This window comes from Scyliorhinus torazame, chromosome 6 (genome assembly GCF_047496885.1).
Source record: "Scyliorhinus torazame isolate Kashiwa2021f chromosome 6, sScyTor2.1, whole genome shotgun sequence".
Taxonomy (NCBI): domain Eukaryota; kingdom Metazoa; phylum Chordata; class Chondrichthyes; order Carcharhiniformes; family Scyliorhinidae; genus Scyliorhinus; species Scyliorhinus torazame.
This window is the reverse complement of record NC_092712.1, coordinates 278,688,850-278,714,905: the sequence shown is the minus strand read 5'-3', so window position 1 is coordinate 278,714,905 and position 26,056 is coordinate 278,688,850. Positions and strand designations below refer to the sequence as shown.

Sequence of the window (26,056 nt, the reverse complement as noted above, 5' to 3'; positions counted from 1 at the left end):
ACTCCAAAAGGAAGTTTTCTGTAATGAAACAGACCTTTGTGTGTCACAATGGTGAGTAGCGGCTGTGATTCTACAGTTACATTCATCTGCAGATGTGCCTGTGAAACATCAATATTACTGAATTTCTGCCCTCCAGAAAGTTCAGCAATCAAGTCTTCAAGCAGTGGATAATGGTCTACACGTAATATTGGTTTAAACAAAAAAAATTTAGAGTACCCAATTATTGTTTTTTTTCCAATTTAAGGGGCAATTTCAGCATGACCAATCCACCTACCATACACATCTTTGGGTTGTGGGGGTGAGACCCACACCGACACGGGGAGAATGTGCAAACTCCACACAGACAGTGACCCGGGGCCAGATCGAACCCGGTTCCTCAGTGCTGTGAGGCAGCAGTGCTGACCACTGCGCCACCATGCTGCCACAATATTGGGTTCATAGTTATTTTAAAATCTCTACATGTTCTCACTGAGCCATCACGTTTCTATACAGGAACCATTGGTGTTGCCCAATCACTTGTAACAACTGGTTCAATGACTCCTGTTTGGACTAGTCTTTCTAGTTCTTAAAATTTTGGCCGAATGGTGTATACATAGAACGTACAGTGCAGAAGGAGGCCATTCGGCCCATCGAGTCTGCACCGACCCACTTAAGCCCTCACTTCCACCCTATCCCCGTAACCCAATAACCCCTCCTCACCTTTTTTGGACACTAAGTGCAATTTAGCATGGCCAATCCACCTAACTTGCACGTCTTTGGACTGTGGGAGGAAACCGGAGCACCCGGAGGAAACCCACGCAGACACAGGGAGAACGTGCAGACTCCGCACAGACAGTGACCCAGCGGGGAATCGAACCTGGGACCCTAGTGCTGTGAAGCCACAGTGCTATCCACTTGCGCTACCGTGCTGCCTGGTTATAGTATGGTTCTAGCTTTGAGACATGTTGGTGTATTATTTGGCCTAATTTTTTTAAGTGCATCTGAACTCCAGTCATAGAACCGAGTGAATCTTAGAACATTCTCATCCTTTACAAGAAGATATTGCAAGTTGCTCTTTGAATCTGCTAGTTGACTTAGTGCTTCCCAGTTGAGTCGACTCTTTGCCAACCATGCTCCAGCAAATAAAACGGGAAACTTTCCATGGACAACGTTGAAGAGGCAACGTCACCGTCTGCCCATGTGCTTCTACTTTCCCCGTAATGCAATCTTTTAATGGTACTACCTCTTCAGTCTACATTCCTTAGAATTACATTCGATGGTTTTAAAGTTGATGCTTCAGCTTTTGATTGTAAATTGTCTCCGGTATCAACGATACTGCTGCATCCGTATCCACTTCCATTTTGATTTCATGACCTTCGAGTTTTGGATATGCCCAAAAATGGTGTTGATCGCCCCGTACTGACAAAACACCTAGTTTCAGCTCCTACAGTAGCTCTGGTACACTGTCTTCCGAGTGATCTTAAACTTTGTCTACTAATTTATAGACATGCCTCGCCTGTTTAGGTGTGTTTATTTTTCTTGCACATCTTTTGTGTTCAAGAAGATTTCTGAGCCCAACATGCTTTGGCAAAATGGCCTTTTCCCCCACAGTTCTTGCATCTATTTGATCTACTCCAGTATTCCCCTGCAAAGTGTCCAACCTGTGTACATTAGTGACCTGTTGTACCCTAGCAGCCTTGTTCCTTGTGGTATCCATTTTGTGGATCTTTGCTCGAGCCCCTAACTGTGAAGCGTCTTTTGTTGTGAGCTCCATAGATGTGACAACTTTCACAGCAGATTTTAGAGTTAAATGATTTACAGTAAGCAGCTTTTCCGAATACCTTCATTGACGAGTTGAAAAACCAGACTGTCACGAAGAGTATCATAAAGTGTTGCACCAAACTCTCAAAATTTTGCTAACCTTCTTAAAATTTCTAGGAATTGTAAAATGCTTTCACCTTCTTCCTGACTACAGTAGTGGAACCTGAACCTTTCTGCAATCAATAATGGTCGAGGAGAGGTCTAAAATTTTCCTTACCTTGAAGTAGGACTTACCTCCCAGATTTACTGGGTGAACTAAATTTTGTAGCCGCGGAAACGTTTTATGCCCCAATGAACTGAGAAATGTTGCGATGTTTAGGTCCTCTGGTGTTCAATTTGCTACGAGGTATCATTGGAATCTTTCCTCGTGTGAGTTTCATGTGTGTGTGTGTGTGTGTGTGTGTGTGTGTGTGTGTGTGTCCCAAAACCATATTAAACACCAGTCAAGCTGTGGCCAGGAGCCTGATTAACATGGCATCCAGCCACACCCACTGGCCAAGGAACAAGGCACTTCTGAAGTAGACAGCACCCGACTTCAGCCACCAGGTCCTTGACGCCTTGATTCAAGGAATCTGTACAGACAGACATGTCCTCTTCCCATCACCTCTTTCACCTGGGAGGTCATCACTGAGGAGGTTAGCATGGCTGGCAACTGCGCCACAAGCATGACCCAGTTCAGGAAGCAGATGAAAGATCTCATCTGCTCCGCCAGGTTAAGTCCTCTCTCCACTCCCTCCACTATCAACCTCTCACCATGGCACCCTATTCTCAAACCATGACTCTCTTCAAGGATCTCACATGTCCATTAGCAGGGGACACAAATCAGCACTTATTCTCTCACGGACACACTCATGTCACTGCCTTCCCAATCATCATGTTGCTCACACTGCATCCTCTGGCCCTTCGAGGCTGGGCTCGTCACACACATGGAATATGCATCTCACCCAACCTCTGCTCCAACCCCTCTGATCACATGCCTTCCTTTCATTCTCATTGGTTTACAACAACAATAAAATAAACAATGTACATGAGTTTATAAACAAAGTGCAAAAGCTGTCTTCCTCCCTTACAGGTCCCACCTTTATTAACCCCCTACACTAAACTAAGCTAACACCCCTCCTTCTGCTGATGATTAATTTTCCGCAAAGAAGTCGACGAACGGTTGCCATCTCCGGGCGAACCCTAACATTGACCCTATCAAGGCGAACTTGATTTTCTCCAAACAGAGAAAGCTAGCCATGTCCGATAGCCAGTTCTCCGACTTCGGGGGGCTTTGAGTTCCTCCAAGCTAATAATATCCGTCTCCGGGCTACCAGGGAAGCAAAGGCCAGAACGTCTGCCTCTTTCCCCTCCTGGATTCCCGGATCCATTGCGACCACTACCTCCATCTCCCTACCTTCCGGGGGCATCATGATCACATTTAACAACCTTCTTACATTGGCCACCAACTGCCTTCCCTTAACAAATCCTGTCTGGTCCTCCCCAATCACGTCCGGCACAGTCCTCAATCCTAGAGGACAAGATTTTGGCCAGTAATTTGGCATCCACATTCAACTGGGATATCGGCCTGTCGGACCCACACAGCTCCGGGTTCTTGGCCCGCTTCAGAATCAGCGAAATCGTGGCCTGTGACATCGTCGGGGGCAGCACCCCTCTCTCCCTTGCCTCATTGAATGTCCTCTTCAAGACCGGCCCCAATATCCCAGAGAACTTTTTATAGAACTCCACTGGGTACCCCTCCGGCCCCGGGGCTTTACCTGACTGCATGGCCTTCAGACCTTCCGCTACCTCTTCCATCCCGATTGGGGCCTCCAGCTCTTCTACCAGTTCCCCATCCACCTTCGGGAAATTCAGCCCCCCCTAGGAAGTGCCTCATCCCCTCCGGCCCAGCTGGGGGTTCGACCCGTATAGCCTACTATAAAACTCCTTTAACGCCTTATTCACCCCTGCTGAGTCTCCACCCAGGTTCTCATCCCCATCCTTTACTTTTCCTATCTCCGTGGCTGCCTCTGTCTTTCTAAGCTGTGTAGGCATTCTGCTTGCCTTCGCTCCATGCTCATAAATCGCCCCCCTCACATTTCTCAGTTGCTCTACCGCCCTCTCTCTGGTTAACAAGCCAAATTCCACCTGTAGCCTCCGCCGTTCCCTTAAAAGCCCTGCATCTGGGGTCTCCGCATACCTCCTGTCCATCTGTAATATCTCCTTTACCAGTCGGTCCGTCTCTGCCCTGTCTGCCTTCTCCCTGTGGGCCTGTATTGAGATCAGCTCCCCTCTAACCACTGCCTTCAATGCCTCCCAGACCATCGCTGCTGAAACTTCCCCCGTGTCGTTGACTTCCAGGTAGTTCTGAATATATTTCTTCAGCCGCCCGCACAACTTTTTGTCAGCTAAAAGTCCCACGTCTAACCTCCAGTGCGGGCGCTGGTTACTGACCTTACTAACCTGTAGGTCAACCCACTGCGGGGCATGGTCTGAGGTTGTAATCGCCAAATACCCCGTGTCCACTACCCCCGTCAGTAGAGCCCTGTTCAAAATGAAAAAAATCAATCCAGAAGTACACTTTATGCATGTGTGAGTAGAAAGAGAACTCCTTCACTCTCGGCTGCCCAAATCTCCGTGGGTCCACCTCCCCCCCCCCCCCCCCCACCCCCCCCGTCACACACATCTGCTCCATGAACTCTTTTAGTTCCTTTGCCATTGCTGGCACCCTGCCCGTTTTTGAGCTTGACCGGCCTAAACCAGGGTCAATAACTGTGTTAAAGTCCCCTCCCATGACCAACTTATGCGAATCCAGGTCCAGTATCTTCCTCCACATCCTCTTTATAAACTCCACATCGTCTCAATTTGGTGCATACACATTTACTAGTACCACCTGCACCCCCTCCAATTTCCCACTGACCATAATGTACCGGCCTCCCCCATCGGAAACTATTCTTCCTGCCTCAAACACCACTTGTTTGTTGATCAGGATCACGGCCCTTACTAGTCTTCGAGTCCAGTCCCGAGTGAAAAACCTGTCCGACCCATCCCTTCCTTAATCTAATCTGGTCAGCTACTCTAAGGTGCGTCTCCTGTAGAATTACCACGTCCGCTGTCAGTCCTCTCACATGCACGAACACGTGTGCCCTTTTGACCAGTCCATTTAGCCCTCGTACATTCCAGGTGATCGGCCTAGTTGGGCGGCTCATCACCCCCCCCCCCCTTCGCCGATCAGCCATCCCCTTCCTTGGGCCAGTCTCCAGCCCGCACCCCATGCCTCCACCGGCCCGCCCCCAGGCAGCCTCCGCCCCCTACCTCCTCTCTGTCCCTTTTCAAAAGGTTTCTCCATCCTCTCATTCAGTAATAATGTCCCACCCTGAGATGAACATTCATGTGATGTCAACCTCAATACCACTAGTGTCCTCACCCTTGTGTGTGTCAGGGAGGTGTGGTTAAGTCCTTATCTGAAGTTATGATGGGGGGCTTCCAGTTGCGGCATGTAGAGGGAGGTCACGTGTTTGGTGGCTCCTGACAGAGCTATCTTTTATGGCCTTTTTAGCCCAGATTTTGATGAAGGTTTTTTCGTGAGGAGCTGTGGGAAGGTTTGGAGCATTTATAGATTGTCAAAAACTGGCTAGAAGAATCCAGGGAAGAAGGCAGCGAGCGAAGGACTGCCGACGACCATGGTGAGGGGTGCAGCAGGAGGAAAGATGGCAGGAGAGAGCCGTAGAGTGGGGCCACAACCATCACGGTGGAAAAGATGACGGAGGTGATGGCTTGGAAGTTTGAAAGGCTGTTCTGAATGCATTTCTAAAAGCATCAGATGGTCATGATAGCCTCGCTTAAGGCGTGGGTATGAGAGACCCTTGCCCTGGTGAAAGAGGGGTTGGTGAGAACTTCGGCGACGGTGTGGCAGCAGTGGGAGAAACTGAAAGGGATGGAGGAGGCCTTGACATGGCATAGTGGCCATTTCATCTCGGTGGATGAGGAGCTGCGGAGGGTGGTGGAGATGAACTGAGGGCTGAGAGCCAAGGTGAAAGACTTGGAAAACAGGTCACAATGGCATAACCTGAGGATCGTGGGTGTGCCCGAAGGGCTGGAGGGCCAGAGGCATACAGAATACTTTGCCGATATGATGACGAAGCTGATGGGGAAGGGATCGGAGACCTCTCAGTAACGGTTGGACAGGGCCCACTGGTCGCTCCGGCTGAAGCTGAGGATGAATGAGCCACCAACTGTTTCCATAATTTTCAGGTGAAGGCGAGTGTGCTGAGGTGGGCGAAGCAGAGGCTTGAGGTGGAGTGGGGAGGCAAGTGAATAAGTATATACCGGGACTTCAAGACGGAGCTGGCAAGGAGGCGAGCGGCCTTTGGACGGGCTAAGACCCTTATGGCTTATGTTGGCGGCAAAATATTTTCGGTTGAGCGTGCTAGTTTGCTGTAGTCACTTGCATGACACATCTGATTGAAACTCTTCTTTCTGGGTATGCGTACTAAATGTGTCACGTTCACATGTTTTTTGTTTCAGAGAGCAATACCGAAGTACTTTATCACCTCATCGTAGCTCTTGCTCTTATTACGGGCCAGTGTTTCAGGGTTGGGGGAACCGCAAAGTGTATCATGGAGTTCACCTGACCCATAACTTTAAATAGATTCTGGTTGTGGGGAGCACAAGGGCCCACTTTACAGGTGTGGTGCAACAGAGAGCTAAAGTATGTTTAAACAAAAAAAATGTTTATTCTATGAAAAGTACATTTTTAAATACACACCGTAAACATATTAGCAACTATCAACTCAAATACTCCCCCCAAAGAATACAGGACTCTATAAGTAACCACTAATCTTTCCTTACACCATCCATAAGACAAAAGACCCTTTTTACAGAAAGGCAGCAGGTTTAAATTCTCTACTGAGAGCAGTTATCACTTAAATTAGCAAGTGATCTGAAGGCATTCTTTTCATTCAGAAAGAGATCAGAATTACACCTTGTTTCTCTGGATGCAGCTCCCAATCTGCAAAACGAAATCAAACACACCCTGTAGCTGACAGCCCAAATCGAAAGTAAAAAAGACAGACAGCCCAGCTCCACCCACACTCTGACATCACTGCAGCTATTTGATAAACAACCATTTCTTAAAGGTACACCCAGTACAGCTATTTGATAAACACTCATTTTTTTAAAGGTACATCCACCAAAACTATTTGATAAACACCCATTTCTTAAAGATACTCTCACGTGACACTTTCCTCTTCGCTGTCACAGGCAAAGGTATTGTATAGTTATGCTGCTGGAGGACCTGCTAACGTGAGCAGCAATGCAATAACGTGAGCAGCCTGCAGGCCAAGGGCTACAATATAGAATCAGAATTGCTGCTTAAAAGCACGCCAATTTTTTTCTCTGTTACCTGAGAATTGAAGCTGGTGGGGTGCCTTTAAACCTTCCATCTCTAACTTCACCATCGTTTACTGCATTGAGTTGCAGATAGGCTTAGTTCACCAGGTCGGCGGAAGAATCTTCTATTTTCGTTCTTCAGCCGGTTGCGCCTCGTCTTTTCTGTTGTTACCTTTAAATGTTCTGGGCACCTGGTACCATGTTGTGTTTTGTTGTCTTGCCGTTGCAATGATACACACAAAACTGCTGTTGACAACTAGAATGATGCTGTATTGAGGAACACGTGGAAGGATAACATACAAAATACTATACAGACTAGGATACTCTGGAACTACCCTATGTGCAACTGTCTGATTGTAAGCCTCACCACCAACTGATGAGTGTCCCATGCCACGTGATCAAGGTCTAACGCCCCCAGCTGATTGGAGGTCGTATTGCTAATTATGTACAATATTATTCACAGGCATATCACCACACACCCCTCCCTTGAACAGTCCTCTCTCCTCCTTGCCCCTTTCAGCCCCATCCTCATCTCTCACACTATCCCGGTTGAACTTTGGTCGGTTGAAGTGGAAGGTGCATGAATCCCGCAGCACAGTGCTGCCAATACAGACAACAGTGGCAGACATAGGGAGCAGAAGACCCCTGCAGTTCACAACCCCAGATGCAACACTGGTCAGGGTCAGTCCAGGTGGAGGTGTATCAGCCCTACAGCATAGAGCTATCTGTACAGAAAACAGTGGCAGACATCGGGAGCAGAAGACACCTTCAGTTCACAACCCTGGGGGCAACACTGACCAGAATGATCCAGGTGGAGGGTCCATGAGTCCCACAGCATAATGCTGTACATAAAGAGAAGCTCAGCATGGAGCTGGAGGACACGAACCGGCCGGTCCCAGTAGAATGGCAGTCAGTGCAACAGGAACGGTGCAACATTATGGTGGGTAGGTTACATATGTTGCACTCCCCTCCCAAGTCTTGAACAAATTGAGCTCCTCCTTGTGCACTCTTTTTCAAATCTTTTTGAGGCTGACATCATTTCTCCCTGGGCTGAAGCAAGATCAGAAGGAATGGGGAGATTCCGGCAGGCAGCTGTTTTAATGAGCATGACATGAAAATGAATACAAATGGTGTTTATGCCACCAGGCAGGGGGAAAACTAACGTTACTTTGGGAGAATTGCAGTGGGTTTTTATGCTGGTGAGTTTCCAACTTTCTGGTTCCTGCTAGATTCTCTGTTCCCACCCACGAAAAGGTGGGATGGGAGAAATCTGTCCCAGGGGTTTACGGGTATTTTTCATCTGTTCTGTTTCATTAGGATTTTCATGTATTTTTAGTATTACAGTTTTCTATTTAGTTACTGCAGGCTGCCACTGTTCTGCAAACCTTCTAAGTACATTTCATTTTTTAACTTTCCAGATTGCAGTCCACTTAACAGACGATCTGCTATCCCGTGCCTCTATGACGATAGTGAATGGACGTCCAACTCTGACCATCAACGTTTCTACTGCTCGAGAGCACTGGCTAGAGGGGATGCTAAGACACGAGATAGGTACGAAAGTCCACATTGACATTTCGTAGCTGAGTTTCAGAAAATAGGGGAGTCCGTGCTAAGATCAATAGGCCAACAATTAACCTTGAGCACTTGTTCCTACTTTAAAATTAATGGCCATTCAACCGGTTAGACGTTAGTGCAATAAAAAATAAGTTTCCAACACCAAACAAAATTCTTAAATATATTCCCCTCTCCACTTCGCCATGATGTTTAATTGTAAACATATATCTAGAATGTTGTGGTTAAGTAATTTGTAATGTACATTATAGAAAGATATTATAGACTGGACTCATCTAATCCATTTAGCTTCTATTCCAACTGACTGACTTGAATGGGGTAAGTGTGTAGGACTGGAGTACAATATGATGATTTATCCTTCCTTCCAGCCTGAAGCAATTGTGTGGAGTGATTCTTCACCGCACCTGGTTAAAACATTTGAGTGGTCATCTTTCATGTAAGAATATAGAGAGTACGTGTTGCTGGCATCTCACCTGATGCATACAGAAACATTTTCTACCAACAGAGTGTCGCTGAATAATGAGCAGCAGTGGAGTCTCTCACCATTTTCTTTCAGCCCAGGGATATGGAGGCTTGGCTTAGCTGGAAGTCCTGTTGATTCTGGGCTGAGCAGTTGGATTCAAGCTACAGACCAGTGGTAAATCCCTATTTTGGGTTGATTCTGCAATGCAGTATTTTATATTATTGGAGGTTTTGAATCAGATATTAAATCAAGGCCTCTTTGCCTATTTAGTGAGATCCCCTCCCACTTACTGTCAAAAACAGGAGATGATGGGCGAGATTCTCCGAGCCCCGCGTCGGGCCGGAGAATCGCCGCAACCGCGCCACGCTGACCCAACGCCGGCGCGCGATTCTCCGAGGTGCGGAGAATCGGCGCCATTTGCGCCAGCGTATTTGGCGCCGCGCCGGTTGCAGGCCGCTGTCCGTGGCCAGGCCGCCAATTCTCCGGCCTGGATGGGCTGAGCGGCTGTGCGGAAACGGCAGAGTCCCACCTGCGCCGTTCACCCCTGGTCACTGCCGGCGGGAACTCTGTGCAAAGGGTTGGGGGGCGGCCTGTGGGGCGGGGAAAAGCGCTCCTTCACCGGAGGGGGGACCTCCGATGGGATCTGGCCCCCGATCGGGACTCACTGATCGGCGGGCCGGCCTCTCTTTTCTCCCCCCCCCCCCCCCCCACTCCCCTGGCCTACTTTGTTCAGCTCCCGGCCCCAGAACCCCCGCGCTATGTTGCGTCGGGGCCAGAGCGTTGAAGAAGTCCGCTGCGCATGCACGGGTTGGCGCGGCCCAACTGCGCATGCGTGGGTTGGAGCAGCGCCCATTTGGCAGCGGGAAGGGAGGCTTGAGCGCCGTGAACCGCTTCAGCGAATCGGTAGTGCCCGCGCCCGTTTCGTGCCATCGTGAAACGCGACGGCGTTCACGACGGCGCGAACACTTGGTCTCCATTTTGGAGAATCGCGCCCCCTATTTGTGTTTTTGAGCAAACCTAGTCACTCATCTCTTTCCTGTTCATGGGATTTTTGTGCTGACAAAATGGCTTCTGCATTTGTCTAAATGGCAACTTTTTTCAAAATAATTAATTACCAGCGAAGTGCATTGGGACATTTGAGATGTGATTAGGTGCCATATAAATGCAATTTTAAATCCCTCAACAAATGCCCTGTAAGATATGGAAAAAAAGGACAATTGGATGAGATTAGTCAGACATTTTTCACATCTTCGTGTGTCTAACCACAGGGGCCATTGCCAAAGGTCTGCTCCCACTGACAGCAGTAAATGGAAGTCTGGGCAAACTTTATCTTAGAAACAGCATGAATACATAAAATCCAACACTGGAAAAAATCCACACTGGTTTAATTTAATTGAAAATATAAGCTGCTTTGACATTTGAAGGAAAGCAAACTTTGTGTTGTGATGTATTTCATTTGGGTCTCCGGATTGGTAAAAATACCTGCCTTGATTGAGAATGTTTCTTTTATCGTGAGTCTTGTAGAATTAATATTGAATTTCTTGTGCAGGTACCCATTACCTCCGAGGTTTAAACAATAATCTACAGCCTTGGTGTAACTGGAATGGTCGTAAAAAATATGGGCTGAAACCAATCAACCCAACTGAAGAGGGACTGGCCAGTATCCACAGTGTGCTGTTCCACAAGGACCCTTTCCTCTGGAGAGCAGCTCTGCTCTACTACACAGTCTACCAGGCGAGCCACATGTCCTTTAGGGAACTTTTTCAGGATATTGGGAAATTTGTGGAAAACCCGAACACTCGGTGGGACTATTGTGTGCGAGCCAAACGTGGTCAGACTGACACATCCCAACCAGGTAGAAACTTGTTCTCATGAAGCAGACCTCAATACACGGTTAGCGATCATATTTATGGAACAAGATTTTGCAACCGGAACTTTGAATGGTGGTGATCGTGTAATCCTGCTGCATCTTTCATCTTTTCAGGAAATCCAAAGATGATTTTATTGCAGATAATGATATTGAAATTACATCACACAAACGGGTCATTAGTCACAACTGATCTATCCTGGTGTTTATTCTTTACATGAATCATCTACATCAAATTCAATCGGCATATTCTTCGAATCTTTTCTCCTGCATTTATTTATCCAGCTTCCCCTGAAATGTACCATAAATACTGAAGATTATCTTCAACAGCATGGCTCCCCCATTGGGTAGCCCCATCCGCAGGGGTCGCCCGCCCCATCCGCAGGGGTCGCCCGCCCCATCCGCAGGGGTCGCCCGCCCCATCCGCAGGGGTCGCCCGCCCCATCCGCAGGGGTCGCCCGCCCCATCCGCAGGGGTCGCCCGCCCCATCCGCAGGCGTCGCCCGCCCCATCCGCAGGCGTCGCCCGCCCCATCCGCAGGCGTCGCCCTCCCCATCCGCAGGCGTCGCCCGCCCCCCCTTCGCAGGCGTCGCCCGCCCCCCCCTTCGCAGGCGTCGCCCGCCCCCCCCTTCGCAGGCGTCGCCCGCCCCCCCCCTTCGCAGGCGTCGCCCGCCCCCCCCCCTTCGCAGGCGTCGCCCGCCCCCCCCTTCGCAGGCGTCGCCCGCCCCCCCCCTTCGCAGGCGTCGCCCGCCCCCCCCCCCCCTTCGCAGGCGTCGCCCGCCCCCCCTTCGCAGGCGTCGCCCGCCCCCCCCCTTCACGGGCAGCAGCATCCCGCTCCCCCCCCCAACCATACATAAGGGGAACTCTTTCCCCCTTCTTTTTCCCCCCCCCCCTTTCCCCCCTCCCCAAATATGAGGGACCTCCATGCCTGTCCTGGCACAGCCATGTTGGCACTGCCAAGGGACAGTGTCAGGAAGCAGTGCCAACCTATGCCAGGAAAAGTGCTGGGGAAGTGCCAACCTGTGTTGGGGGCAGTGTCAGGGAAAGTGACCATGCATGTCCCACTTCCCGCGAGTTATATTTACTTTGGCACCCCTGGGGGTTCTGCTTGACTGATTCTTGTCATATTGCTTCCGCAGGAGATATGAATATTTAGTGAGGGGGGAATCATGTGGATATAATTATATCTCAATAAATTTTAATCCTTTAAATGAGGTTGGAATGGATGGGAACCTCGTTATGTCACCAGCAAGGGGCAAGGAAAATCGGGAAATGAGATCTCGCCGGCAAGAATCTTGTTTCCGAACTCTCATGTGATTTTGTGCTAACGTTGCCATTTGCGCTCGCAGTGAACGCTGGGGCAAAATCCCCCCCCCCCCCAGTAATATTTTTAAAACTAGCTTAAATTACAACCCCTCAGGACTTCCCAAAACAGTTTAGACCTAATTAAGTACTTTTGAAGTATCATCTATTTTGTAATGTAGGAAACATGGCAGCCAGTTTATACACATGACTCCCTCAAACAACAATAATATAATCGCATCTGTTTGGGTGATCATCGGTTGAAGAATAAAATGGGCCAGAATACTGGGAAAAAAATCCCTGCTCTTCTTTGAAAAATGCCATGGAAACATTTACTTCCACCTGAGAATCCAGACATGCCCTCGATTTAATGCCTTGTTCAAAAGATGGCATCCCTGACAGTGCTACTGTCAGTGCAGTCGGTAAGAACAAAGGAACTAGAGTCGTCCACCTAGCCCCTTGATCTTGTTGCCATTCCATGAGATCCTGGATGATTTGCGACTTAACTCGATAGACTCACCTTTGCCCCATATCCATTTGGACAACAATCTATTAATCTCAGGTATACAATTCATCTAACATTAATGATCCACACTTCTATCAGATTTTGTGTGTAGAAGTATTTCCTAATTTCACAGCTGATTTATTTCTAATTTTTACACTACTCCCAGTCCTAGACACTCCAACCAACAGAAATTGGTGTTCTCTACCTTATCTATTTCTTAATAGCTTGAACTTTGATCAAATCATCCCTTGCCGTCTAAATGTCAGGATAAATAGTTTGTGTAATCTCAGCTCTTAACTGAACCCTTGGAGGCGAGTTATCATTCAGATAAACCTACACTGTAGACACTCCAGGCCAGTGTATCCTTCCTAAAGTGTGGTTCCCTGAACTATTGACAATGCTCTCAGCCTGGTCCAATCAAAGCTTTGCATACCCAAAACATGACTTCAACCCTTTTGGTATTCTAGCTATAAAGGGCACTATTCCATTAGATTTTCAAATTATTTTCTGCATCTATTGATGTAATTTTATTGACCTATGTCCTTGGACCCCAACTCTCTTTACACAGTATTTTGTCCACGGAGGAGTCCACACAAGAGGCTAAAAGAAACTGTTTGTTTATTGAACAAGAAACTATTTATATGTTATGCAGAGGTCCCAGTCAGGAATTCCCAGTTCGGCCACTTGGGCTGAGCTTTTCTACATAATGTCCATGGCTCCGCTGATGGGGCCCCCAACCCTCAGCGGAGACGCTCATACTCAATGAGACTCATGTGGAGACTGAGTGGTCCTATCCCATAGGTCTCGTGTGGGTTATAAGACACAGCCAGTCTTTTTTTTTGCGATTTCCCCTTTAGAAAGTACCTAGTGCTAACATTTTTCTGTTTAAAATGCATAACTTCACATTTTCCTACATTAAAATCCATTTGCCACAGTTTTGGTCATTCACTTTAAACTATCAAAATCCTCTGTAATTTATTCATTTATCTTTGTTTCTTACAATGCCAACTCTCTTTATCATCGTCACATTTAGATACATTGCTTTCTATTCCATGATCAATGCCATTATTAAGTATGGTTAAAGCCTCAACACAGGTCCTTATGTGACACTGCTAGTCACAACCTACCAAATAGATATTATGCCCATTATCCCTACTCTATCTTCTGCCTCTCAGCCTGGAGTTCAACCTAGAGTTTGTGCTCAAATCTCTTGGAGCTTCAACTCAGAGCATAGAAGCTGAGGCATTTCATCGTTTTAGGAATTGTAGTCACACCTGATCTTTTTAAGCAAAATATTGAAATTCTAGAGCAAATTAATTATATTTTTATGTTTAACAATCTGGGGCAAGTCGGGGGCAATATTCTGTGTAAGGTGTGTGTGTGTGTGTGTTATATATATATATATATATTACACACACACATGTACATATATCCATTCCTGTATGTATTTGTGGTTCCAAGCGTTGAATTAGCCCCAGGATTATTGGGTTGTGGGTTCATGTGCCAGACTTTAACATGTACTCGAGACTGGCGCTCTAGTGCTACACAGACTGGTGTACCACATTTACCATGAAATGTGATATCAGCACTATTTAAAGAGGAGCAGGGGAGTTCTCTTCCCTGTGCCTCCCTGGTGCATTCTCTTACCTGTGCCTCCCTGGCGCATTCTCTTAACTGTGCCTCCCTGGCGCATTCTCTTGCCTGTGCCTCCCCGGCACATTCTCTTGCCTGTGCCTCCTCGGCACATTCTCTTGCCTGTGCCTCCTCGGCACATTCTCTTGCCAGTACCTCCCCGGTGAATTATCTTGCCTGTGCCTCCCCAACGCATTCTCTTGCCAGTGCCTCCCCGGCGCATTCTCTTCGCCAGGTCCCTGTTTGTTAAAAGCTGTTGAAAACCCTGCCAATGTGACATCATTATCGGCAGGGTGGGAAATCCTAACATGGGGGAATAATAAGAATCGGGAAGCCCGCTAATGATATTACAATGTATGGTAATGGGGTTTATGACCTTTCATGGCAGGAACCCTATTACATCATTGGCAGGGGTGGGGACAATTGGAAAGAAAGATTCTGACGTAAAAGCCATTCGGGGACCCCTGTTGGATTCTGCAACCCTGCCACCATTCCTGCCCACCGAAAATGGGGACAGAAATGCTCCCTCCATGTCTAAAAGCCCCCTCCATGTCTTCATTCTGTCTCCATGTGAACTTCTCTTCTGTAGTTTGTGTGCAAATTGGTTGTACAATTTTGCCACATTATAACAGTGACTACTTTTCAAGAGTATTTAATTGGCTGTAGAGTAGCTTGGAACATCCTGAGTTGGCAAAAAATACTTTTTGATTTATCTGTGAAAACTCCTTACTCAAGAAACATCTGTGACTGAAACTTTACTCTTATTCTTTGCCTTGCCTCATTCTTTGCCTTTTTCTTGCTCCTCAAGATTATTCAGTTTTCCTCCTCCCTTCCATTCCCTTTTTCCAGACCCACTCTTCTCCACTCTCTCTACTCCCCTCCATCTCCACCTCTCCCTTTGTTCTTACTTCCCTCCGTCCCTCTCCCCCTTCCATCTCCTCCCTCTCGTCTCCTCCTCCTATTCTTCCCTTCCCTCTCTTCAAGCTCTCTTCACATCCTCTCTTCCCCCCCTCCCTCTCTTTCCCCCTCCCTCTCTTTCCCCCTCCCTCTCTTTCCCCCTCCCTCTCTTTCCCCCCTCTTTCTCTTCACTCCCTCCCTCTCTTCCCCCTCCCTCCATCTCTTCACCCCCTCCCTCCCCTCATTACCTCTCTTGTCCCCACCCTCAACTCCCCTGTTTCCTTATCCTTCTTCCTCCCCAGATTCATATGAGAATACAAACATGAAAACTATTCTTGGGGATAGAGAAATTACTTGGCAAACACTTCTGATTTGTCTTATTTAGGCTGTTTTAGCAAAGACCAAGTCTATCTGGACGGCATCCTTAAAATTCTGAGACACAGGGATAACATCGACTTCCAGCTTTTAACAGCACTGGGAAAGGTACAGTAAAATTGACAGCCCGATTCATTTTGTGCTGTTCACACAAGTATTGATCATACTTTTTGCAAATTCTCAGTTGTTACAGATGTAAACTGTGAAATGGTCAAACAATTAATACAATCTTGCTGTGTGAGGCCAACCTGGAACCTGCCTTCAATGTCCATCGAGCTTTCACCTCTTTTAGTTCGTCTTGCTGAGCTCAGATTCACAAATCCGCTCCAGAATATAGAACAGGACAGTAAAACTAACAACTTCCAAATCCATCTTCACTGGATGGTTTTAAATTACCTTGTTTAGAACTGAGGGACAGTGCAAATTGTCAGACTCTCTATGACAGTTAGTTTAGTTTTCTAACTTGCCCTTCAAAAGAAACTAAGGTATTACTAAAGACTAGTGTCATGACAATTTTAGATTTTATTCAGGCATTTGATTTACATACAACTGTATTTTTGGACATTCTTGATGACCGTGCAATGGTGCACCTTACGGAAGGTGCCTTATTCAAACCAGTCCTCCGTCAGATTTCTAAGCATCAAATTTAGCAGTTAGCATTTCTGTGGAATGTTGAATTTAGAACTAGGTGTGCAAATTGGCAAGCTTATTAATATTCAGCATATTAAGCTTTCCATATAATTCACCGAGAATGCCTTCAATGAAACCACTTTGACCAAACCTGGTCCAGTTCTTATGGATGATAGAGCCACTAGGCAAAGCAGTACTTAATTGGCTTTCTCATTTGAGGTGGCCCCACATAACTGAATTGAGAAAATGTACCCTGGTCAGTCAAAGTTGTCTCAAATTGTGCCTGAGGTACATTGTTAAGAGTAGACCTGGAAGTACTTAATTCTGCTACTTGGTATCCATTTCCCAAATTTACCGGAGACTAAAGCTGGGTTAAATTGTTATATTTCACAGCGTTAGAATAAAATAAATATTTTACCCTAACATATCAAAGAACTCTAGTTGCACCCACGTTTGTTTCCATTTAAATACTGCAAATTGGGCATATGAGCCTTAATGAAATTGTAGTTTCAGATACATAAAATATGAGAATATATTGTATGCGAAAAGACTATTCAGGCCATCAGCTTCACTCCTTCCAAAGAACATGCACAATTTGGATTTTATCCAATTCATTTATCTTCAATTGGATAATAACAAGTACAGTACCAGGAAAGAGTGCCATCTATCAGGTCAATCCCATAAACAAGCCCCACTGCCTCCTCAGTCACCAACTTCCTCCAATATCTGTCCACTTCTCCTTTAAATCTCCCCATACAATCTACCTCCGCTGTTTTTTCAGAATCTGAACTGCCCTGAGGTCTTCCTTTTTTAAAGTTTGAGCATGCATCCCAGATTTTGAAGTTTGTAGCAATCTCCCATGGAAATGTTGAGGGACATTCATAATATTTAAAAGTAAGATTTTCTGGGTCAAGTGAAAATTGCGAGATAATCAGGAATTGGAAAAAGGGATGAAAATTTAAAAATGGGACTGATGTAGCTTAGTGAGCACAGGGGCGATGGGTGAAGGGGACTTGGTACCCGTTAGGTCATGGGCAGCTGAGTTTTGGATGACTTCAAGTTAACAGAGGGTAGAATATGGGAGGCTGGCCAGGAATGGGCTAGAATAGTCAAGTCTAGATGTAAAAATTACATGGGTAATGGATGTTAAAAAGGTGCAAAAAGTAGGTCTTGGTGGTGGTGTAGACATGTGGTGGGAAGTTCATCTCTGGGTCAAAATAATCTTGTTTAGATTGGGGAGAGAGATGGAATCGTAGCTAGGAATAGAACTTGTAGCGGGTACCGAAGACAATGACTTTGTTCTTCCCAGTATTTAATTGGGCATAGTTTCTGATCATCCAATGCTGGTAAACAGTCTGATAATTTAGTGACGCTGGAGGAGCTGTGAGAAGTGGCAATGAAGCAGCCTGAGGGTTAGGGGCCATGCTGAGGTGAAGGAGCCTCCTCTGCTATTCTATCTACTCTAAGTGCTTTGCTCACTGACAGAGGGGCTGAGGAACTGCTGGCCACACACCGAGTACTCTGGAGGAGACCCCCAGAAGCAGAAGTGTGCATTGCAAGGTTTTACCTGCCTTGCAAGGCACACTTTTACTTACCTGCTAACTTGAGAAGATAAGCATTAGGTGGTGACTTCAGGCCCCTCTCGCCTTGCCAATGCTAGCTAGAGTTTATGGAGAAGACAATGTTACGCACTAACTGGTCTGTGGGATTTGGCTCTTCATGTAGATTGCCTATCTCTCAATGGAGGAAGCTACATGTGCACCCATCAGAGACAATACAACATCATGGCATGGACGGGCTCTTCCATCCTTTGTACTGGGGTGTGCATAGCTTCTGGAAGCTTGACCAGATGTTCCCTCACCTCTTTCTGTTATTATGACTGGAGCTGATAATGCTGAGCAAGCCACATTTCAGATTGAAAGCCATCCCAGCTGATCATCTGTTTTTTTGTATGGTAGAAAAGAGGAAGGAAAGCTACTGAACTCAAAAAGCACAGAAAGGCAGTGATAATTCTTTTAAATTTGAAGAATTAAAATATTTATTAAAAGAAAAGATAAAGGTAGGGATTTACCGACCACCCTGCAGCGTGAACTTTGGTGGCGGAGGAGGCCGCCAGTGGGACCTAGTGGCTCTGTCGTTGTCAACAGGATTTCCCGTCCAAAAACTAAACACGCAAGATAAAATACAAAGTGAGAAAAGATCTTACAAAATAACTCCAAAAATGCTCTACCAAAGGTAGGCAATGAAACCATCATTTTGGCAACAACCCTTACAAATTTTGAACTGAAAAATCCAGGAAGTATTCCCCAAATTAATAAATAGCTTTTCACTGCAAACAGAAGCACAGAACTGAAATGCGCTGATGTGATTTTCCAAAGGCAGATTCAAACAGACAAATTGCTTTGCGAGACAAAATATTCACCTGGCCTAAGACCGAGTTGCTTTCTTTAGTTAAAATTTTTTAACAGCGTTGGTCCACAATTTGCGATAATCACCGGTTTGCCCCGGGGAATATGGATGGTGGGTTCCGAATATGGCGGAGGGCTGGGATTGAGAGGATGGGGGATCTGTTCTTAGAATGGAGCTTCCCAAGCATGAGGGCGCTGGAAGAGAAATTTGGGCTGGCGAGAGGGAATGATTTCAGGTACTTGCAGGTGCGGGACTTTCTACGCAGACAGATACCATCCTTCCCACGCCTGCCACTTGGGGGAATCCAGGACAGGGTAGTATCCAGTGGATGGGTGGGGGAGGGTCTCGGATATATATAAAAAACTTATGGGAGCAGAGGAGACGCAGACCGAGGAGCTGAAGCTTAAGTGGGAAGAGGAGCTCGGAGGTGAGATAGAAGAGGGCATATGGGCGGAGACATTGAGCAGGGTAAATGCGACCGCAACATGTGCTAGGCTCAGCCTGATCCAATTCAAGGTCGTCTACCGGGCCCACATGACAGTGGCCTGGATGAGTAATTCTTTGGATTGGAGGACAGGTGCGCCAGATGTGCGGGAGGACCAGCGAACCATGTCCACATGTTCTGGGCATGTCCAAAACTCAGGGGGTACTGGCAGGGATTCGCAGACATTATGTCCCGGGTACTGAAAACAAGGGTGGTGATGAGTCCAGAGGTGGCAATTTTGGGGGTTTTGGAGGACCCGGGAGTCTAGGAGGAGAGAGAGGCCGACGTTCTGGCCTTTGCTTCCCTGGTAGCCCGGCGACGAATACTGCTGGCATGGAGGGATTCAAAGCCCCCGAAGTCGGAGGCCTGGCTATCGGACATGGCGAGCTTTTCTCGCTCTGAGAGGGTCACTGTCAGGGTTCGCCCGGAGGTGGCAACCATTTATCGACTTCTTCGCGGAAAATTAATCGGCAGCAGGGGCGGGGGGTGGGGGGGGGGGGGGGGGTAGGGTGACGTAGATTAGGGGGTTAATTAGGCGGGTCCTTGTGGGATCGGAGCCGGTTTTTGCACTATGTTTATTGTTCTTTGCACACTGTTCTGTACTGTTGCTGTTTAATATGCCAAAAATGCCTCAATTGTTCATATATTTTTTTTAAAATGTAACAGCCAAAACAAAGGAGCTGGCCTTCAGCCAGACCCCCCCCCCCCCACCACCACCCCCACAGTGACTCACTCTAGATGGAAACTTGTTCCCATAAATACTTATTATTTTCTTTCATCTTTGTTTTCTATTGTCTTAAGTTCCCCAAATATTAGAACCTTTTGTGTTCTTCTTTTGGTTTTGTTTTGAATCAATAAAATTGAAAATGTCTTTCCCTGTTTACTCACAAACCTCCTGTAAGTTGCAAATGTTCCTTGTTACCTTTGAACCTATTTTGAAATGCAATAGCTACACAATTTTAACACTCAACCCTGTAGTGATCTGTATATCTGTTGGTAAGTAAGGGGTTAACATCTGTAAGCGCTAGACAACCACTAGATGGAAGCACCAGATCTATGTATATAAGCTACACCGAGGAGATTCCTGCCTCTTGGTATCAGGAGTGACTAGTGAGCAGAGTGTTAGAGAGATATAGCTTAGTGAGAAGGTGTAGTTAAACATTATATATACTTATTCTTATTTATCTAATCTTCCGTTATAGTGTAGAAGATTGAACAAACTCATAGTTATTTATAATCGTTACTCAATAAACAGTATTTGCTTCATTTGAAGACTGAGAGTTTTACTAAACACCAACCATCAGACCGTTCTGAAAGTAAGCAAAAAAGTAACAAGATATTACTATAACGTAATATAACAAACCCCAAATGTAAATTTCAAATCTGCTTTATTTGCCTGAAGCTTAAACTTACAATAAGGCCTCATTACAAATGCAAAAAGATAACACCCTTACTCTTTCATCCTTTAGACTCCTCGGCCAATTTGACTCCAAAAACCTTCCTTGTTTAACCCTGGATACACACTGAATTAGCTTTCTTTACTTGCTCAGAATATGCACATAACACAAAAGATATAAAAATATACACACATCATCACAGTATAACTACATCAGGTGCCATGTTCCCAATGATTCCTCGGGCATATCGAGGGATGGGAAATTTCCACCGTTAGGCAGGTTTCTTACATTGAGCTTTGGAGCTGAGAAAAAAATACCAAGGAACTAAGGAAGGATGGTATTCGGCACTCTTTATGTTAACTCCTTTGAATGATCAGCACTGAATTACCTTGTCACAAAAAATGTTCAGACCTTTTTGTCTCCAGCCACTAATAATCAGATATTTTTTGTTTATTGCCATTATCATCCCTGGGCACATCTTGGAGCCCAGCATGGACCTGGCCTTCCACAGTCCTCCAACTATCAGTGGCCTAGGCAGTCACAGCCACCGACATGAGAGTATCTGCACTAAGGGAGGGTGCTGAGGGAATTGATGCGATGCTGCACCATCTGTGACTTGGCTGGCTGGGCTCTGTGCAGTCACTCTGCATCCTTCTGGATAACACTAATCTGCATGAGGGAACACAAATGTTAAGGGCTTCCCATTTCCTCCTTCCAGTCATGCCTGATGTGGAGCAGTATGTGTCCAGTAATAGACACATGAGTGCTATCCATTGTGCTCTGGGGGTGAGGGGGTGGTTAAACAAATCAGTAACTGAAATGTGAACTGGAATTTTCTGGTCCCTCCCGTCGGCAGGATTTTCTGGTCCTGCTGAAGCCAAAGGATATTTTAATGGCTTGCTGCATTTGCCATGGGGAAGCCCACTCTGGCCGGGCCAGAAATTTCCAGCCATGGTGAATAGAGGGGCAAAGATGGTTGGAATTATGCAAGTGCAATTGTAAGTGAATTTGGAGACAGTATTTTCCAGGGACATGTAGTCAAGGAAGTAAGCTTGAAACATGGTGGGGGCTGCAGATGCAAAGTGATAAAAGGAAATTATCAGAGGTAGCCTTGTCTGTGATATGTTGGGAGTAATGTGGTCATCTGAAATACTAAAATGGGTTGGGGAGCTTACATGAAGGAAATATTAAGGAGTATAAGAGGACAGTAGTCAGGAGAGTGAGCATGATGAAGCGATATGGAGGTTGAAATCGCTAAGGATGAGAAGTCGCTAGATGTAGAAGCTGGAGAAGGAAAGTATTGAAGTGTAGTATTGAAGTGTAGGGCATTTACCATTCCATTCCAATTGCCTTGTTGTAAACTTCTATTGCTTAAAGGGACACTCCCACTGATTTTCCCATCAGGATACTAACTTATTTCTTTGTATTTAATTAGGTCTAGATTGGACTAGATTGAAAAATTGAGAGCAGCTTGTGATTGGCAATTTAACACTGAGCTTTTTCCCTGGAGTATTCATTTGAAACAAGCCCCTTGACCCCAGGAGAAAAAAAAATGAATGCCTACTATTAATATTAAAATAAAAGGCGAATTGTGGTTCCATTTTTCTCTTTCCTGCAGGTGTCTTATGAAGATGTAGACCGGCTAAAGGTTATTGCCATTTTGCAGAATGCACAAATACCTCACTTCATGCGAGATCAGGGTCGTTATCAGGAGCAATTGGACAAGATCATGGAAGTGAATGGGTTGGCAGACTGCGAACTCCAGGTTTTGGTTTGAAAGGAATTGTGACCTCTGTAGATTGATCCAGTTACTGAGATTTCCAAGCTATCGCCACATTTATAGAAGCAAAAGTACTTTTATCATTCGGAGTTGGAAACATGTTTAACAGGCAATTTGTATTTGGCTGTCTCTAGCGTTTGTAGTTATTTAATCACTTAAAGGTAGCAGGGTTGAAGTACTAAATATAGCAGATTACGTAAATATATTTTATTATGTTTATGGTATTGAGATGAAAACTGAATACTTGTTGTTTTAAAAAAAAAACTGAAAAAGCAAAAAAAACTTGAGAAAAAGGAATTGCCTGGAAAACATTTATTTGTGCAGCTAAGAATGTAAGAGTAAAGTGCTATGAATAAAGGATTCCAACAGTAGTGGCAGACCCAAACAATAATCAGAGCTGTGATCATCAGCATGGTATTAAGTTTGCCGAAATGTTTTGTAGCATCACTTAACCTGTCTAAGATTTCACCTCTGGCTGTGTTATGATGGATGCATCAACTTATCTCCAGGAGGAGGTTGTGTTCAACTGCCAGAGTGATAAACCCAGTGGCCTGTGTTAATTATAAACATCAGCATTACACAGAATTTCTGCTAAATAAATTAATGACTAGTGATGGAGAAAATCCGCAACAAAAATGCTACATGTTAAAAATGTCACATTAATGATCTCTGTATATTTACTGGTGTCATTTCACATTGTTTAATCATGTAAAGCTCTGGAATTGTTAAAATGTAATTGTGTCAATTTCCTTCTATTGTTCACCCCATTGACGTCTCTTGTCTGACCCACAGCCTGGTATCTGGGACATGGAAACAACGTGTTGTTAAAGTTGCCTTCCATTTATAGCCATTACAGAGAATGTACACAGGCTATTTGGGCCAAATGATCCACGTCAGTCTTGATGCTCCACACAAGCCATCTCAATCTTCCTCACTTAGCCCTCTCAGCATACTTTTGTACACCTTTCTGCATGTATTTATCTAGCTTGTCCCTAAATGCATTAATGCTATTCATCTCAGCTACACATTGTGGAAAGGAGTTCTGCATTCCAACCATTCTGTGTAAAGAAGTTTCTCTTGAATTACACATTGGATTCATGAGTGATTAAATCCCATTGACAAGCGGTGAGAAGATAGAGTTCTGCCGCCAGCGAACGGCATGCGTCCAGGAAGCACGTGGCTGGGGGACAGGAGAATCCAGCCCAGTGTGTGTGATTGCTAACAATTGATGGCTAAATTCCATTCTCAATATTTAAACCTGAGCATAAATATTCAATGGATAAAAGAGCTGAATTCCAGAGTAGAGGTGAAAGTGACTGTTCTTGACATCAAGGCAGCATTTGAAGGTGGTGGTGAGTTGCCTTCATGAATATTGCAATCCTTGTGGTGTAGGTACACCCATTGAGCTACGAGTCAGGAATTTACAGGATTTTATTCAGCGACAGTGAAGGAAAGGCAATATATTTAGTCAGGGTGGTGGCCTCTTTGCCCAGTCTGTCAGGATTGTGGATCCCATCCTTCATAATTACGCCAAACACAACCGACATTCCAATGCTGAAAGCCCAGTGTGGCTATCTGGATTAAACTGTGCTTTAATTTTGCTATCCTCACACTATGGCAAGGAATGCAGCCAATCCTAGGGATGCAAGTTATTCATCAATTAGTCATGGTAGGCCTGGACTCTTGCTCTAACCTTGTTTCTGTAATGCTATCTGAGCCTCTGTCCATGGTTGCTTGATGAGACTACTAAACTGAGCTGTAAGTCAAGTCTTTGTCATTAATAGAACTCCGACAATTCATCTTTTCTACACACAGGAAGAATTAATTTTTTTCCTAGCAGTTAAACACAGATGAGGGATTCATCCTCTTTTGAGCACTCTTTCCAAAAGACATTGCCCTCCATAATTGATACATAGGATCAATCTAAGGCTCGATTGAATCAGTCTAATTTTACTCAAGATACAATAGATTCTCTTACAGATTGTTTTGGGCACATCTGGCTTATACTTTCTCCCACAAATGCATCTGTTGCAGAATCAATGGATAGATTTAACCATGTTTTGTTTTTTCTTCACTCAGAGCTTTCTTAATTTTAATCCTTTGGGATACTTATTGCTCTCCCCCCACCCCACACCCAAAAGAACGCATTCCCACCACCAATACTGATTGTGATTACTGTGGACCTGGGGGGAGAAAGAGAAGAATTATTTTTCGAAGGGCCATCCTTAATCTATTTGATGCCCTCTTTTTACCTCTCCACCCATGCTCACCATATATATTTATAAATAGTCTGGGTTAGCTGTACCTACTTCAATGGGCAGATCTATCTTGACTCTTAGGGAACATAAGTATTTGTTCACCTTTCCCACTTTCCCCTAGTTGTGTATGGTGAACATATATCTTTGTTTTTGTTTTGATCCACTGAATGAAATCCTTCTCAACTCGATTCAAAATTACATTGGATCTAAATTTTGTAGATTACCAATTTTCTTAATGTTGCTGACTTAAGAACAGTTCATTTGCTTATTGTTAAAAGTTTTTTTCTACTTGGTGTTCAACATGGTTCTCATTACTGGGAAATGCTGCATTTAATTACAGTTTGTGATTTTACAATGCTCTAACTCCGATCATTATCTTTGTGAAATGGAGAATGGGTAGGGTTTCAAAAAAAAAAAAATCTTGATCTAGATGAGGTTCTCTAGGTATTTTGTTTATCTGTGCTTAAATTATATATGTTGAAAGCTCCAGCTAAATGTATTATCCACAAGATATTGAACAGTCTCTGGAAATGGACTCGTAGCGTATTCAAGGAAACTTATCAATGAACCATTTCATTCGAGTGTTTCAGTTTTAATACTGCTGCAATGTTACCTGTTCTAAAACTGTTGGTGTAAGTGTGGACTTGGACAAAATTAAATATTCTGTAACTAGCAGAACTAAGGAATGGCGAAGTGGAAAACTCCAAATGCCAGGTATACATTCTTGCTGGGTCCAAATGATGTCCCCTGTGTTACTGTGGTGGTAGATTCGCAAAGGATAGTGCATGTAATTTGTTTATTGTAGATGAATTCTGTCAGCTTTTTCCCATTCAGAAGTCACCTCTTTTGTGCTTGCAGTTTTGTACTTGTGGAGTGGAAATATTTGCAGTCTATTTGCTCCATGAATTCTGAGCATTTTGAGTCACCATATATCAGTCATCAATTACAAACTGTTCCACCGGAAAGAATAAAGAAGTAAATTATTTAAATGTAAAGTGCTGCAATGTGATATTTTCCAATTTCAGTGAATAGTAAACTCCGTTTGTTGGGTAACTATAATAGATTGAATAAAATTAACCTTTGTCACAGATTTCCGGAAGGCATTTGATAGAGGGTCCTGAGACGGGTGGGTTTTCAGATGTGTAACTGAAGGGGGCACCAATTAAAGCATTGAGTAGGATAATTGATTCAGGGTCAGAGTGGGCATTTGGACAGACATGGATATAGACACGGGGGAGAAGGTATGTCAGTGGAAGTGGTGATAAGATCCAGGGTAACAGGGAGAGGTTCAAGGGTCTGAGAGGGAAGGTGAACAT

At 45.2% G+C, this 26,056-nt stretch overlaps 1 protein-coding gene across 5 annotated transcripts in view; it reads left to right on the top strand.

Moving 5' to 3' along the window:
• LOC140425453 (putative tyrosine carboxypeptidase MATCAP2) overlaps positions 1 to 25,735 on the top strand; it is a 71,085-nt gene extending 45,350 nt beyond the window's left edge. For all 5 annotated transcript variants that reach the window (XM_072509737.1, XM_072509735.1, XM_072509736.1 and 2 more), the window contains 4 exons: positions 8,589 to 8,721; positions 10,755 to 11,060; positions 15,793 to 15,890; positions 22,321 to 25,735. In XM_072509737.1, coding sequence (XP_072365838.1) covers positions 8,589 to 8,721; positions 10,755 to 11,060; positions 15,793 to 15,890; positions 22,321 to 22,479 — 696 coding nt within the window. In that variant the 3' untranslated portion in view covers positions 22,480 to 25,735. The remainder of the gene's footprint in view (positions 1 to 8,588; positions 8,722 to 10,754; positions 11,061 to 15,792; positions 15,891 to 22,320) is intronic.
• The last annotated feature ends 321 nt before the right edge of the window (positions 25,736 to 26,056 follow it).